The 14,530-nt window shown below is 44.2% G+C and overlaps 1 protein-coding gene across 1 annotated transcript in view; it reads left to right on the top strand.

Annotated features, from left to right (window-relative positions):
* The window catches only part of LOC144817999 (complement component C6-like), a 652,704-nt gene that overhangs the window by 494,606 nt on the left and 143,568 nt on the right, over positions 1–14,530 (top strand). Inside the window, exon 12 of the mRNA XM_078675004.1 lies at positions 6,041–6,212. Coding sequence (XP_078531130.1) covers positions 6,041–6,212 — 172 coding nt within the window. The remainder of the gene's footprint in view (positions 1–6,040; positions 6,213–14,530) is intronic.

Genomic DNA, 14,530 nt, shown 5'->3' with positions numbered 1-14,530 from the left:
CTTCAGAAAGTAGAAACTAACTTCGGGGGGAGGCTAGGGAACAACATACTCTCTTATCCGCCATACTATGTTCCACCAGTATTGGAGAAGAAAAAGGGGCCGCATTTATAAAACCTACTCAAAAACCTGAATTTTCCCCTCACTTAGTTCTTAATTGGAACTTGGCAGGTTTGGCAACCAAAACTGGCTTCCAACCATGGTTGGAATTAATTAGCAACTACGCCATCCTTTGTTTCCAGGAAACATGGGTACTAAATCCTGTCCATCTGCTAGGGTTTCAGACCTTTCACTCACCAGCTTCAGCAACTGTCCAGGGAAGAAACAGGGGCGGTCTATGTGTTTATATTAGTATTTCTAGTGGACTTACTGTGTTGAAACATATCCCCTCTGAATTTTATCAGATTGTAATGATCAGGTGGGGGAATTCTGTTAACTTGATTTTAATAAACTTTTATAATAATGTGCCCTTAGAAAATTTGTTAGATATTATAGATGAATTGAGCCGCACAATTATCACTTTAAAGGAATCTGAAGGTGGGGAGTGCGTCCTTGCTTGGCTGGGTGATTTTAATTGTAATATCTACCAGTATGGCCTGAAGGGTTTTTGCGGCCTCGGGTCTTCTTTGGATGATACTCCGAATCATTTCACTCATTCTAAAATGGGGGACATCTTAAATAAATTTCTTTTTTATTTTAATTTGTCATACATTAACGACTTATGCTCACCACCTCTACCATTTCAACCAACGTTTCACGGGAGGGGCTGCAACACCGTAATAGATTTTACGCTTTTCGCCAAAACACACGCCCATTTACTGTCATCATGGAAAATCTTAGATGATATTTATGGTGACCATTATGCTATCTCATTTACTATAAACAAGCTCTTACATAAGCAGGCATCTAGGGACAATTGCCCCATCTAACAACAACCTATTTCCCTTGGGCATACCAACGGCTATACCCTCAAATGGGATAAGGTTGATCCCGCTGGGCTTCTTGCTAAATTATTTATGTCAAGAAAGGAAGAGATTAACATCTGTTTATTTCCCCTGGAAGATCCCTCCAAAATGTTGGATTCTTTTTCAAGGATACAAGCAACCTTAAAACATCTACTCTGCCGTCAGTTCAGGTCAGGCCCAAGCAAATCTATAGGGTGGTTTGATAAGAACTGCACATCTGCGCTACAATCCCTAAAAAAGGTTTTACACGCCACACCTAGATCACCATGTGAGGTCCGAAAGGCCAGACACCTTTACCGCCGAGCAATTAAGAATAGAGAGAAATCCTTGAAGCAAGAGACCTGGCAAGCACTAATATCTGCCTCTGAAAATAGGGATCCAACTATCTTTTGGAAGGCCGTAAATGCCCCCTATGTCCGGAACAAAAATCCTGAGCCGATAGACATAGCCATAAATGGGGATATCTGGGTGGCTCATTCCCAAAACCTGTATGAAAATCCACTCCCCACTCATTTACCCCCTCTGGCTCTTCCCATGTCCTGCGATAATAGTAGATCCTGCCTAGGAACCCTCCCCTTGGATATTTTCTTTACTTGTGAGGAGGTCACTCTGGCTATACGGGACAGCCCATCAGGCAAGGCACCGTACCCGGATGCGATACCTATTGATGTTTTTAAAGCTGAAATCGATCTCTGGGCCCCTTTTTTAACCATTGTGATGAATTGTGCCAACACTCATGGACTTCTCGCAACGTGGTCAGAGGCGATAGTTGTCCCTATATTTAAAAAGGGGGACAGGCACGACCCAACTTGCTATCGCCCCATCTCCCTCCTTGATGCCCTAATGAAGGTAGCTGTCCGCATTATATTAAAGCGCGTGCAACAATGGGCTGAGGAAGGCAACATTTTATCTAGTCTCCAGTATGGCTTTCGCCCTGGTATGGGAACGGTTGAGCAGAGTGTAAATTTGTATTTTTTAATTTCCAAGTATACTCAAGCTAAGAAAGGGAACCTTTTTATTACTTTTAGTGATTTGAGTTCAGACTTTGATTGTGTCGACCACAATCAATTATGGTCCACGCTTGGGGATCTGGGTATGGAAGCTCCAATCCTTAACTTTATTAGGGAATTATATAGAGATGCTGGGGCGAGGGTGCACTTTGGACAACGAGGGGAGTGCTCGTCAAGATTTTCCATCAAGAGGGGGGTGAGACAGGGGTGCATTTTAGTGCCCCTGCTCTTCTCCCTCTATATTAATTCTATTGGCGATCACCTCAAGGGATTTCAGCATGATTACCCTTCGGTCCAGGGTCACCCTGTCCCCATCCCTCTTTATGCGGACAACGCTGCCATCATGTCACAAACTTGGTTGGGCCTACAGAGGGCTGTCTCAAAGTTTACCCTTTTTATGAGGGAAAAGGGTCTTAAGGTTAACATATCAAAAACCGTTTCCATGTCCTGTGGCCGTGGTACAAAGAAAGCACCCTGCCCCATATTTCTTGAGGGTAGAAGGGTAGAGACAACAGATCAATTCCCCTATCTTGGGATTTTGTTCGACAGGAAGGGCTCTTGGCATACAGCAATTAAAACTAGAAAATTAGCATTTTCTAGGGCGATCGGAGCATTGCAGAATTTTGCGGCAAAAATTGGGGGTAGACCCGTCAAGGAGCTGAATTTAATATATAAGGCTAAATGTGTATCTACGGCCACTTATGGCTCTGGTATCTGGGGGATTGACACTATAACTTCAATACAGCAATCTAAAAATGATTTCCTCAGATATCTTCCGGGGGTCCCTAAATCCTCAGCCAGCTATTTGTCACATATAGAATTGGGTCTCCCCTATATTTCTGATACTATAAAGATTGAGTCCATTCTGCTATGGCATAAGCTGTGGGTTACTCCCGAGACAGCCTTTAACCGCAATATAATTTCTGACTGCCTAAACCTTGATGGTATAAGGCAAATTAAATGGCTGTCTTATGTGGAAACAATGCTGTGCGAAATTGGCCAATCCGAGTTTTTTAGGAACCCCCCTAGTATGGAAACGATGCCTAGGAAAGCCTTGCGAAAATTGGCAATGGACTATCTAGCGAATAAAAGATGGTCTACGGAAAAACTTAAAAATTCTGTACTAGCTTATCAACAAATCACTTCTGAACCGGGGCTCCAATTGTATCTCGCAAGTGATTTTAATTGCTACACAAGAACGCTTCTCTCAAGGTTTAGACTGGGTTCTTTTTATCGCTTAATTACTTTACCAGCCTGTAATGACTGGTCGAGAGACTTATTGCCCTGTCCCTGTGATGATCTTTCCCCCCAAACTAATCTGCATTGTATTTTATTTTGTAAATTTTATCTGGTTCCTAGAAAGATCCTACTTAAACCAATATTTAAGGAGTGGGGCCTCCGGTCTTGTAGAAACGCTTTCCTTAGACTACAACGGCTGGAAAATATGGAAGTGGCCCGCACCCTAGCTAATTTTCTGAAACTCTTGGTAAAGTTTAGGAACTCGATGTAATATATGATATATAATTATGTATTTCAGACCTTTTTACTCGATTAGATCTTAATGTATATGTTTCCTTGTGTTTTTCTACTATTTTTAATGCACTTGGCACTTTGAGATCATTCCCCTGTTTTTAAAATATATCTTATACCTATGATGGCAACGCAATTGGCACTTCTTTGTGATTATATATTTGTTTTTAATAATGCTTGCTTTTATGATATTATTTTGAATATCAAAATAAAGCTTCTTTGAATCCAGTTCGCAACAATACATTTTAGGTGTCAGCCAGCCTCAAAATATTTGTAAAATAAATGCACTATAACACATAAACTACATATTAGCCTTAAGTCAGCATTTCTTTGCCATTGTTACTTTCAGTCTCAATCCAATAATTGGTGTCTGGAATCAGGTTATTGGTTGTGGGGGACAAAAACTCCACTCAGCCAACAACCACAGTCCTTGTTAGGGTGAGCCACAAAAGTCACTAAAATAATTTGTGCTTAACCCTCCAAAGTCCAGCACAAAGCAGTCAGGCTTAACTTAGAGGCAAAGTCTAAACCAATTATTCAGCACAATAACAGTAATAAAGTGTAAACACAACAGAAGAAAAACCCCAGCTCAATTTACAAAACATAGGATGCATTTTAATAATATAAATGAGACCAAAACAACAAAAATCCAGTCAGTAGAAGCAGAAATATGCAATTTTAAAGTTTCTGATACTTGGTTAGTCCCATTGAAAAAGTTACCTTCTTTAAGTCTGGTTCGAACAGTCAAGTAAATGGTGGAATGGGCCACAAGGAGCAGGGCCTGCCTCCCCAGGCCGCTTTTGGCCTCAAGAACCCCATCCCCTGAGGCCAACCATTATATTTTTGTGGGAGAGGGGCATTGTGTCCTACCCCCCTGAGCCGATTTTGGTCCTGAGGACCCCATCCCCTGAGGCCCTGTGCATTATTTTAGGGGAGGGGGTTTGTGGCCCCCTACCTGGGCCATTTATGGCAACGGGGACACCATCCCCTGGGGCCCTCCAATATATTTGTGGTGGAGGGGGCACACAGAACCCTCGCTAGGCTAATTTTGGCCGCGGGGACCCCATCTCCCAGGGCCCGGCCTGATCCCTGCATTCAGTGGGAGCTGGCATTGCTTCCGCCATCAGGAAGCAGCTAAAAATGCTGCTCCGTGTGGGCGGCGGCAATATTCAGATCTGTTTCTTTGCCTGCATTACTATGGGCAGTGAAACAGATTTGAAGTTCACTCCCAGCTGGTGGGAGCATTTTTAAAGCTGGGAGCGGACTTCGTGTTTGCTCACGCTTGGTGGGAGCTTTGAAATTACTCCAGTTAAGGTAGAGAAAGCACAGTGCAGGCAGGGAAACCGCTATGTACTGGTGGTGCGCATCCCAGGACATAGCAGGAGCAGGCCTTAGGGGATGGGGTCACTAGGCCATTAATGGATACGGGAGGAGGGACCGCGTGGATCTGGCATACCTAGGGGGCTAAAAAAAACAAGCATGTCAGACCCGCTTGTCTTTTTTTTTTTTAAACAAACTGCCATGGATTCACGGATCTTCCATGAATTTACAGCTACGTTTAAAAAAAAAATGGTTTGGCCCAAGGCAGGGTCTCTGTGGGACCATACCACCATGCCTAGGGGGTTAATGTATTATTACCGTGACACTTTGTGTTTTCTTTTTTTTGCTCTTCTTGAGACTCAGGCCGAGATTTCCTGGTTGAAGTTGTGACAGTCATTCAGATCTGACCATGAGGTCTGTCGGATCCGCAGACCCTCCGCATCCCTAGACATACCTAAATCCTTTTCTTTAATAACTAAAAAACTACTGATTGGATTTAAACCAAAAAAAAAGATGATCTAGCTTGTTCTGTATGAATCAATAACATTTTGATTATGAATCAAAAAAAATTAAATTCCATTAGCTTTACTATTTTACTACTAGCTCCCTAAACTAACACAATTAACAAGTGTTAACACATATTTATACATAATTGTATCCATTGTACTTAGCAGAAGGGCACGTGGTTTAATTCCCTTGCAACTACATTAAAAATAAATTAATACTCAAACCCAGACCTATTGCCTTCTACCTTGTGTACTATGTTGTTATATGTAATATATTATATTATATTATATTATATTATATTATATTATATATTACATTTACTGATGGTCTGTCAGATCATTATCTTATGCTCTCCATTTCCGTTTACTCGATCCTGCAACATCAACAACAAAGATTTTACACATTGTGGGTTTTACGCTGTCTGGTTATTTTTATAGGCATTTTGTGACAACATTTGCTGGCCAAACACTTAAAATATTACAAATAACTTGTGTTTATTGTATTAAATAACCCACTTATGCCATTTCTAAGCACTGTAAATACAGATGTTAACATTACCCGGTTAATAATACCCAGTTTTTCGGCTTACGGGATGATGAAAAATTGTATTACTCACAACCTACAGCTGTAACTAGAGATATGGTTCAAACAAAACATAGCACCCACCTGGGCAAACGGACTTTCCATTATTTTGTTATTTGTTTCTTATAGTGGCTGTTGATGGACGCTGGGGTTGCTGGTCTAAGTGGAGCCCCTGTGATGCTTCTTTGACGAGAAAGAGAACTAGAAGTTGTGATAATCCGATGCCCTTGAATGGAGGAAAGGCTTGTGAGGGGGAGCACGAACAAGAGGAAGACTGCCACTTCTCAATATTCGCTGACAAGTAAGCATAACCTAAAATAGAGCAAGGGAAATACTTGTGGAAAATGTGAATGTGTAGGAGCATTCTAGAGGTTCAGTGAGGCACTGCATTGTATGTTTACACAATGTGGCCGATTATGATGTCAGTTGGAAAGCATTTCAACCGACTCGGTTTCGGAACAGTTTCCAACCGAATCAGATTTGGGGAGTCCGACCGACTGATTCCGATGTTTCAAAAAAATTTCGGTTTGACTCCCATTGATTTCCGACTGACAACACAGGCTTCCATTGAAAAAAGGGATGGTTGCGAAAAACCTTTCACCATGTGACGGGCACCCCATGGTGCCTGCCACACTGTGCATGGTTTAACACAGGGTCCCTTGGGTAGCCCCACGAGCCCCAACCGTAGACCTCAGGGTCAAGGGGAGCCTACTATGGGCCCCCAAAGTCAGATTCCGACAGCCGATATGTGATGGACAAACCAATTCGGAAAGGCTGTCCGAATCTGACATCGTAATCTCTCTGTCGCATATGCGGTCCACAGAGCCGTACAAGTCTGCTCCGACCCAACTCAGTTTCTCCGTTTGCCTGTCGGAATCGAGTTGGAAGGACAGAATGGTTACCTAACATAATAATCTGTCGGTCAGAAATGTTTCTGAGTCTGAATGTATATGCTTTGAAGACACCTTATCATGCTGTACTCTTTGTTGCTAATCCACATAAGTTGTGTTGCGTTCTTTCTGTATATTACACACTGGGAACTGTAAACTTCCACAAAGCACAAGAAGTTCGTTTTTATTTATCTGCACTGCATTTTTAAATTGTAGAAGTTTTAGAAATTCTCTATTGCTTGCTTGTATCTGCCTTATTAAAAACACACACTAAGGCTGAGTTTAAACATTAGTACTTGACTAGCAGGTTAAACATTTATGCCTCTGTTTTGAGAATCATGAAATCCGTTTTAGTATTTGGTTTTGTCGATGGTTACATCCATTGTTTAAATTGGCTGCTGATTTACAGTTCTTCCACAGTGTCATAAGGATGTCTTCTTTTCCATCATTTAAGTGTACTTTGCCCAGGTGTGCTTTACGTTTATGAAATACACCAGTATTTCACAGCCATGATTAGTACTTTTCTTTGGTGAATTGGGCTCATGTGTTACCAGCTGTGGTTTATGTCAGTACTTTTAGTAGAAAGTTTCTCTTTTGTGAAGCATCTCCCAACCCTTTGCATGGTGCATTTATTTTAAAATACTGGGGTCGGCGGCACAAACTGCCCGGGGATCTTGCTATATTTCTGATCTGGTCCAATTTGAACAAAGGTGCTTTTTAGTACCGCTGTATGGGCCCTATTCCCAAAGATAAACCTACATGCGTAGATTTAGTTAAAGTAAAGTTATTGTTACACTTTTGAATAACATAACTACTTTTATCTATTCAGCATTTACAAATGTAAACTTACTCAAAAGTCCAGACTTACTTGTTCCACTCTCCTCACGCGCAGAGTTGAGCAGTCACACACTAGGGTTTCCTTCTAATACCCTAGATCGACACAAAGAGTGTCAGTATCGCAACACCACTCACCGGTTAGTTAGGATTTTCCATTTTCCTCCAGCCTTCCCTGTCAGCCCTCGTTACCGGAGATAATTCCGATAACATGAAAATATTATTCCTCATCCGGTATGGTAGTCTTCAGGCTTAAAAGGAAATGACCGAAATAATAACAACAACAAACAAGCATTGGCATAGCCAATAGGTCTCGCCTTTGGGATATTATAAGTGTTTAGTTATCCAGCACAATATCCTTGGTGCAACAACATCAACTGTTACATGGCTAAACACTTATAAGGTCCCAAATGCGAGACCAATTGGCTTTGCCAATGCTTGTTTTGTTTATGAGTGTGGTTGGTGTTACTGAATGTATACATTTTACAGAAAAGAAAGGGTGTTTTTAGAGCTCCCAGCAGCAGCTGCAGATATCAACAGTGCTAATCAGAACTACATTTTGCTTCTGGCACTGTCCTTGCCGCCTCAGAGGACAGAGGTCGCAAAGACAGTCCTTGGGGGTCTCAACCGGCAGGGCAAGGGGCGCAGCTGATGGGTTGAAAAATTGTGATTTCAGTTAATAGCCTTAGTGAAAGTGGTATTGTACTCTTTACATGAAAAGAGAGTATCTCTTTGAAAATAAGTCATTGTCTTACTGCTTAAGTGAAGATAGAAACACAAATGACAAATGCAAGGACTCTTGTCTACCACAGTGCCTCGAGGCCTTGTTGAAGGTATTGGTTTGATTTACATCCTGTGCTGCTTTGACTTGGCGAAAACTACTCTATACAGAAAGAGCTCTGCAGAGCATCCTTTTAAACCCATAGGTTAATTTAAAAACAAATGCAAGCCCCACTTCGGGAAGGTCAATGCCAGGTGCTGCTGCACCGGTCGCACCGCCCAAAAGCCGGCTCCGACCAGTGGCCCTCTATCTAGCCAATTACCATGTTAGGAAGTTCAATTTGGCAAGAACCTATGTCCATGGCCCCAGTGCATGCTGTCTTTTGGAATTCACTGGTTCAAGAAGAAGTGTGTACTCTTCGTTTGAATCATGCGAGTTGCGGGAAGTTTAGAAAGAACACATTTCACGGCACTGAGCCCCTGCAGGCAAGTAAGTGAAGAAGGGAAGCACCAATACACGGCATGGTGAGGACACAGACTGCTTCTGCCTGCTCTCCACTGCGACAAAAAAAATGCCTTTTCCATAACCAACATTCTTCCACCAGCAAAAAAAAGGATCACAAAAGCCACTTTGCCAGGAGATGTGCTGTTTTAGTGTTGAGACCTAGCCTGAAAATAGCGATGCACAGCCCCTTTAGACCAAGACGGACATTTAAGGAAACCCAGTAGGTCTAAGGACACGGGGGGTTAGTTGGGGGCTGGTGGGGGGCGGAGGACGAAACTGGGATTGAGGTACTAAGAGTTTGAGATACTGTTTCAAAAGCACTTCAGTCTCCCTGAACGTAGCTGGAATACCCACAACGAGACCTGGAGCAAGGCTGTTGCTTCCTCGCTTAATTCATATGCATGGAATATTTCTCTGCCTCTCGACACATGCTAGGGAATAAGGGAGTGTTGTTTCCCAGCACTGCATCTTTCTGGGAAACATCGTTTACAACGCGGTGTTTACACCGCACTACCTTAACAACGTTGCCATTACAACGCAAGTCGTTACTACAACTTGCGCTGGATGGCGCTGTTGGCTAAGGAATATTGTAATTTTATATTCCAACACCTTCTCTACTGTTACGAGGACTGGTGTTGGAATATAAAATTATAATATTACACAATCTGCGTCCTCCAATGCAAGTCGTTGTAACGACTTGCGTTGTAATGGCAGCGTGGTAAAGTAACGCGATCTAAAAGATCGCGTTGTACTGACATACATCCCATCTAAGCATGAGCAAAAAATCCGCTCCGATCGCGGATTTTGCGGATTTTCGGTAAATCCGCGATCCGCGAACTCTCGCGAATTTACCGAAAATCCGCAATTCGCGAGCGGCGGATTCCCGGTCAAAAGTTCACGCCTTGCTGGTCTGTAACTGATTTACGATGGCGCCGGCAAGCTGCCAGCGCCATCCTAAAGTTACTTAATTAGCTTCAGCAGGAAGCTCTAATAGATAAGATAAAGCAGGGGCTCGAGCGCCTGCTTTATGTTACCAATTAGAGCTTCCTGTTGAAGCTAATTTAGTAACTATTTTAGGATGGCGCTGGCAGCTTGCCGGCGCCATCGTAAATTAGTTACAAAAAAACGGTGGTGTCTTCTTGAATAAATATGAAGGGCAGGGTTCATTCTGGCACGACGGTCCTGGCACAAAAATTACACCTCAACAGGAAGCACTTACAGATATCAATACAGCATGTGCCCTAGTTGAAGCTTTAATTCAGTGACTCATTCATCAGCCCAAAAACAATCCTGAGCGTTGTGGAGGCTGGGCAGGTGTGCCTTCTTCCCAAATATACCGTTGAAAATCAGCTGTGACGCTGGATACAGGCCTTTGCATCTTTGACCTTCACGAGCGCAATCCCCGTGCTGTTCTGTGACCAGGAGCTTCTGTTTTTACATCTGTTGCTCTGATCAGTCTCTGACCTTTTATACACACAAGAGGCATGTGCACTCGCATGGAAGCCCCGTCCGTTTGGCCCCGCCCACACACTCGAGGTGTGCACCGTCTTCCCGCCATTTACCCACTATGATGGGCAGATCACTCAAGGGACCCCTGCGCCCTTCGGCGCGATTGCATAGTAACACACACCTGGTCGCTGTTGACAACTCTCGGGCACTTTAGGTAGCTGTAGTGTAGTAAAAGCACTATACATTTACCCAACGAGGTAGCACTTACTGATTATCCAGTAAAGCCCCGCCCCCAAATCCGCCGATCCGCCGATCCGCAAAATCCGTGGATTTTGCGGATCCACGATCCGTGAATCCGCAAATTCGTGAATCGTGGATCCGCAAAATCCGCCCATGCTTAATCCCATCTTTCCAAGATTACTGCTGAGAATAATCTGCTCTCTGTGACCTGTTGAAGGAGAGTGCTTCGCTGCTCTCACCCATTCCAATTTACCTGCTCTCCTCACTGTCACTGCTCTCCTGTCTTAAAGGCTGACTTCCCTCGCCGGATTAATATTGCACAAGATTCGTAACTTACCCGACCTGCCTGGGACTCACCTGACTTGGGGCTCATCCTCATACCCACGGTGCCAGGTGTGGGCAGCCAGCAGAGGCCTCTAAGGGTGAAATACACGCTGCCAAGCCAGGTCCTATCTGCCTGTCTGCTCCTTTGAAGCAAACTCCGCGGTTGGCTGGGCGCAGGCAACTGTGGAGAAGGGGGGGTGACAGGGGGTGCCAGGGAAACCCCCTCTTCACGAACCACTGAGGCCTCATCAACTGCTTCTACTCCCAAGGGTTGCAGGCAGGGTGAGTTCTGAAATGTACGCGAAAGCACAGACGCATAATGAAGAGATTGAAGGCGGCATAACACCACCTCCCCCTGCAAAGGACGTACTTGGTACAGCCCGCGTTGACTTTTAAGCAATCTCTGCCTGCGATTTAAAGGGGGACGCACTCTCTTCTGTGCGGACTGACGGGAGCAGCGGCAAGCAGTGTGTGAAATCAGGAAGAACAAAAGACAAGCACAAGCAGGCGGCCTCACGCGGTGGGGGGGAGATGGTGGCGCGCGCTCCAGCGAGTGGATCTCCTGACGTGCACGCGTTGCCATTAAAGGCAATGGAACGCATGCACGTGCTTGGCTGAAAAGCCTTTGCGTTCGGAAAAGGTATTTTTCCTTTGCAACGCATGCGCGTTGCGAAGGCCGAGACCTAAATATGGCGGCACGCACGCCATCAGTCACGGCGCTTGCTTCGTTGCCAAGCAACTTACACTGTGACGTCCTCTCAAGCGTGTGTCCGCGTCTTCTAACATAAGACGCTTCACGTCGCATGTTTCCGAATTCAGGAAGCGAAATTCCTCTCACAGGCACAGCTGTTGGCTCACGCACTTCTCCTTGCAGCAGTCTTCGAACACAGGATGCCACTTCATGGACACCGCTGCTAATCACGCGACTCTCGACGCAGCAGTGTAATGGCTAGGATGCATACTACTGAACACCAAGGTAAAGTTTACCTTCAAATACCAACTGTCTTCTCTTGAGATCGCTGATTTCAGTAACTATCGGTACACTTCCAAAAGTCAATTTCAATTGTTGGTAGTATCCACTCGATCCGCATCCAATTGTAAAACTATGGTCATGTTGGGGGTCACAAATACCGGTGGCTTGAAGAAATGTTCCTCCAATCAGTAAAATCCAGAAATAAATTTCTTCTAGATACAGCACATGTCCTCCTTAGTCGTGGATCTCATTCTCGTTGCCAAATTTGGGAACACAGGACACAGTTGATTGAAGAAAGAAGGATTATTGTAGTTATATCGTAACGACCCCCAGAGACCAACCTCTCAGCTCCACAGCCAAGCTTCTCTGCTGAACTCTACACCTCAGATTCCAGCAGTAGAACTTTGTTGCCAGGAGATGATTGGAATTACAGAAAAGATGTACTAGAACATAACACCCATGACTTGCTGGATATGAAGGGATGCATAAACCCAGAGACTTAGGCCCACATGCATCAACAATGCCATTTGCGATTCCTTATTAGCGAAAAATAAGGATTCGCTAATAAGGAATAGCAAAAGGCTATGCATGAAGAAATCTAAAAAAAAATTGCGATTTCTAAATATTCCTTAATTGCGACTCGCAAATTGCGAGTCGCAATTAACGAATACCTCCCCATTCATTCCTATAGGCCTAGAGGCCCATAGGAATGAATGGGAAGACATACTCAATTTGCGAATCGCAATTAGCGAATCGCAAATTGAGAATGCAATTTCAAGGGTGCAGGGGTGTCCAAAGGACACCCTGTTGCACCCCTGAAATTGATCTGTGCACATAGAGAGATGTTGCAAAGCTGTGGCGAAGTGAACAAGTACAGGAGTTGGGGGATAGCAATCTAATATATACCAGTGCCTATCTGGGGAAAGATTAGTCGCTGCAACACACGGGTGATGAAAAAGTTTGACAAAATCAATTAATTGCATATTATGGGCTGTCAATATGATGAGAAAAGCAAGACAGACTACGAGTCAAAGGAATGATACCATTGTAGAAATCTCTAACCTTCATTATAACCCCCTATACGAAGAATGAGACTGATAGTTCTATTTGATTTTATGGTCTTGTCTTCTGTTTGTGTATTAGATAATCATTGGCAAAGCCAAAAGATCTCACCCATGCAACTGCTATTGGCTTTGCCAATGGATTCTACCCATGTTGTACACCAACATAACTGCTGTTCAGCGTGGCTAACACTTAGTAGCAAATAGGAGAGTGGTATGGAATGGAGTGGCATAGAGTTCTGTGGAGTGTTATAGAGTGGAATGGAGTGGCATGTAGTGGTGTGGAGTGGCATAGAGTGGCATGGAGTGGTGTGGCGTAAAGTTGTGTGGTGTGATGTGGCAGAGAGTGCAGTGGTATAGAGTGGAGTGTCATGGAGCGTCATAGAGTGGCATTGAGTGTGTTGGAGTGTTGTGGAGTGGATTAGAGTGGAGTGATGTAGAGTGACGTAGAGTGGTGGGGCAATGAACGTAGTGGCATGGATTGAAGGGATATAGAGTGGAGTAAAGCATCATAGAGTGTTGTGGTATAGCATGGAGTAGAGTGTAGTAAATGGGAGTAGAATGTCATAAAGTTGAGAGCAGTGGAGTGTTGTGGAGTGGATTAGATTGTCATAGAGTGGTGTGGCATAGAGTGGAGTAGAGTGGTGTAGATTGGCGTGGCATAGAGTGGGGCAGGGTGTTGTACAGTGGAGTGGTCTATATCGGCATAGAGATGCTTGGCGAAGAGTGGAGTGTTGTTGAGTAAAGTGTCATAGAGTAGAGTGAAGTGTTATGGGGGTTGTAGAGTGGAGTATCGTAAAGTGGATTGTCGCGGAGTGGTGTAGAGTGGTGTGGCACAGGGTGGAGTGTAGTAGAGTAAGGTGTCATACTGTGGAGTGTCATAAAGTATCGAGAAGGGTCATATATTGGAGTTTCGTAGAGTGGAGTGTCATAGAGTGAAGTTGAGTGGCGTAGAGTGGAGTTCAGTGGCTTAGAGTAGTGTGAAGTGGAGTAGACTGTGTAGAGTGTGTAGAGTGTCATAAAGCGGAGTGGTGGAGGAGCATAGAGTTGAGAGGCTTAAAGTGGCATAGTGTAGAGAGGGGTAAAGTGCTGTAGTTTGGAGTAAAGTTTCGTAGAGTGGAGTGCCATAGCATGAAGTAGAGGGGAGTGGCATAGCGTAGAGTGGAGTAAATTGTTATAGAATGGAGTGGCATAACATAGAGTGGAGTGGCATAGCACAGAGTGAAGTGGCATAGATTGTTGTAGAGTGATGTGGCAAAGAGTAGCAAAGAGTGCAGCAAAGTGTCATAGAGTTGTGGCGTAGAGAGGCATGGCAGGGCATAGAGTGGAGTGTCATATAATAAAGTGTCATACAGTGGAGGGAAGTGACATAGCACAGCATAGAGTGGAGGGGCACAGAGTGTCGTGGTTTAGAGTCGAGTAGAATACAGTGAATTGGAGTGGAGTAGGCTGGTTCAGGTTGGAGTAGAGTGTTGTAGAGTGGAGTGACGTACGTTGGGGGATCATAGTGTGGAGCGGCTTAGAGTGGTGCAGTGTAGAGTGGAGTAAAGTGCCGTAGACTGGAGTAAAGTGTCATAGAGGTGAATAGAGTGGAGTGTCATAGAGTAGAGCAGTGTAGCGTAG

This window comes from Lissotriton helveticus, chromosome 2_1 (genome assembly GCF_964261635.1).
Source record: "Lissotriton helveticus chromosome 2_1, aLisHel1.1, whole genome shotgun sequence".
In the NCBI taxonomy this organism is placed as follows: Eukaryota; Metazoa; Chordata; class Amphibia; order Caudata; family Salamandridae; genus Lissotriton; species Lissotriton helveticus.
The sequence above is the reverse complement of the archived record's forward strand: the minus strand, read 5'-3'. Positions and strand labels throughout refer to the sequence as shown.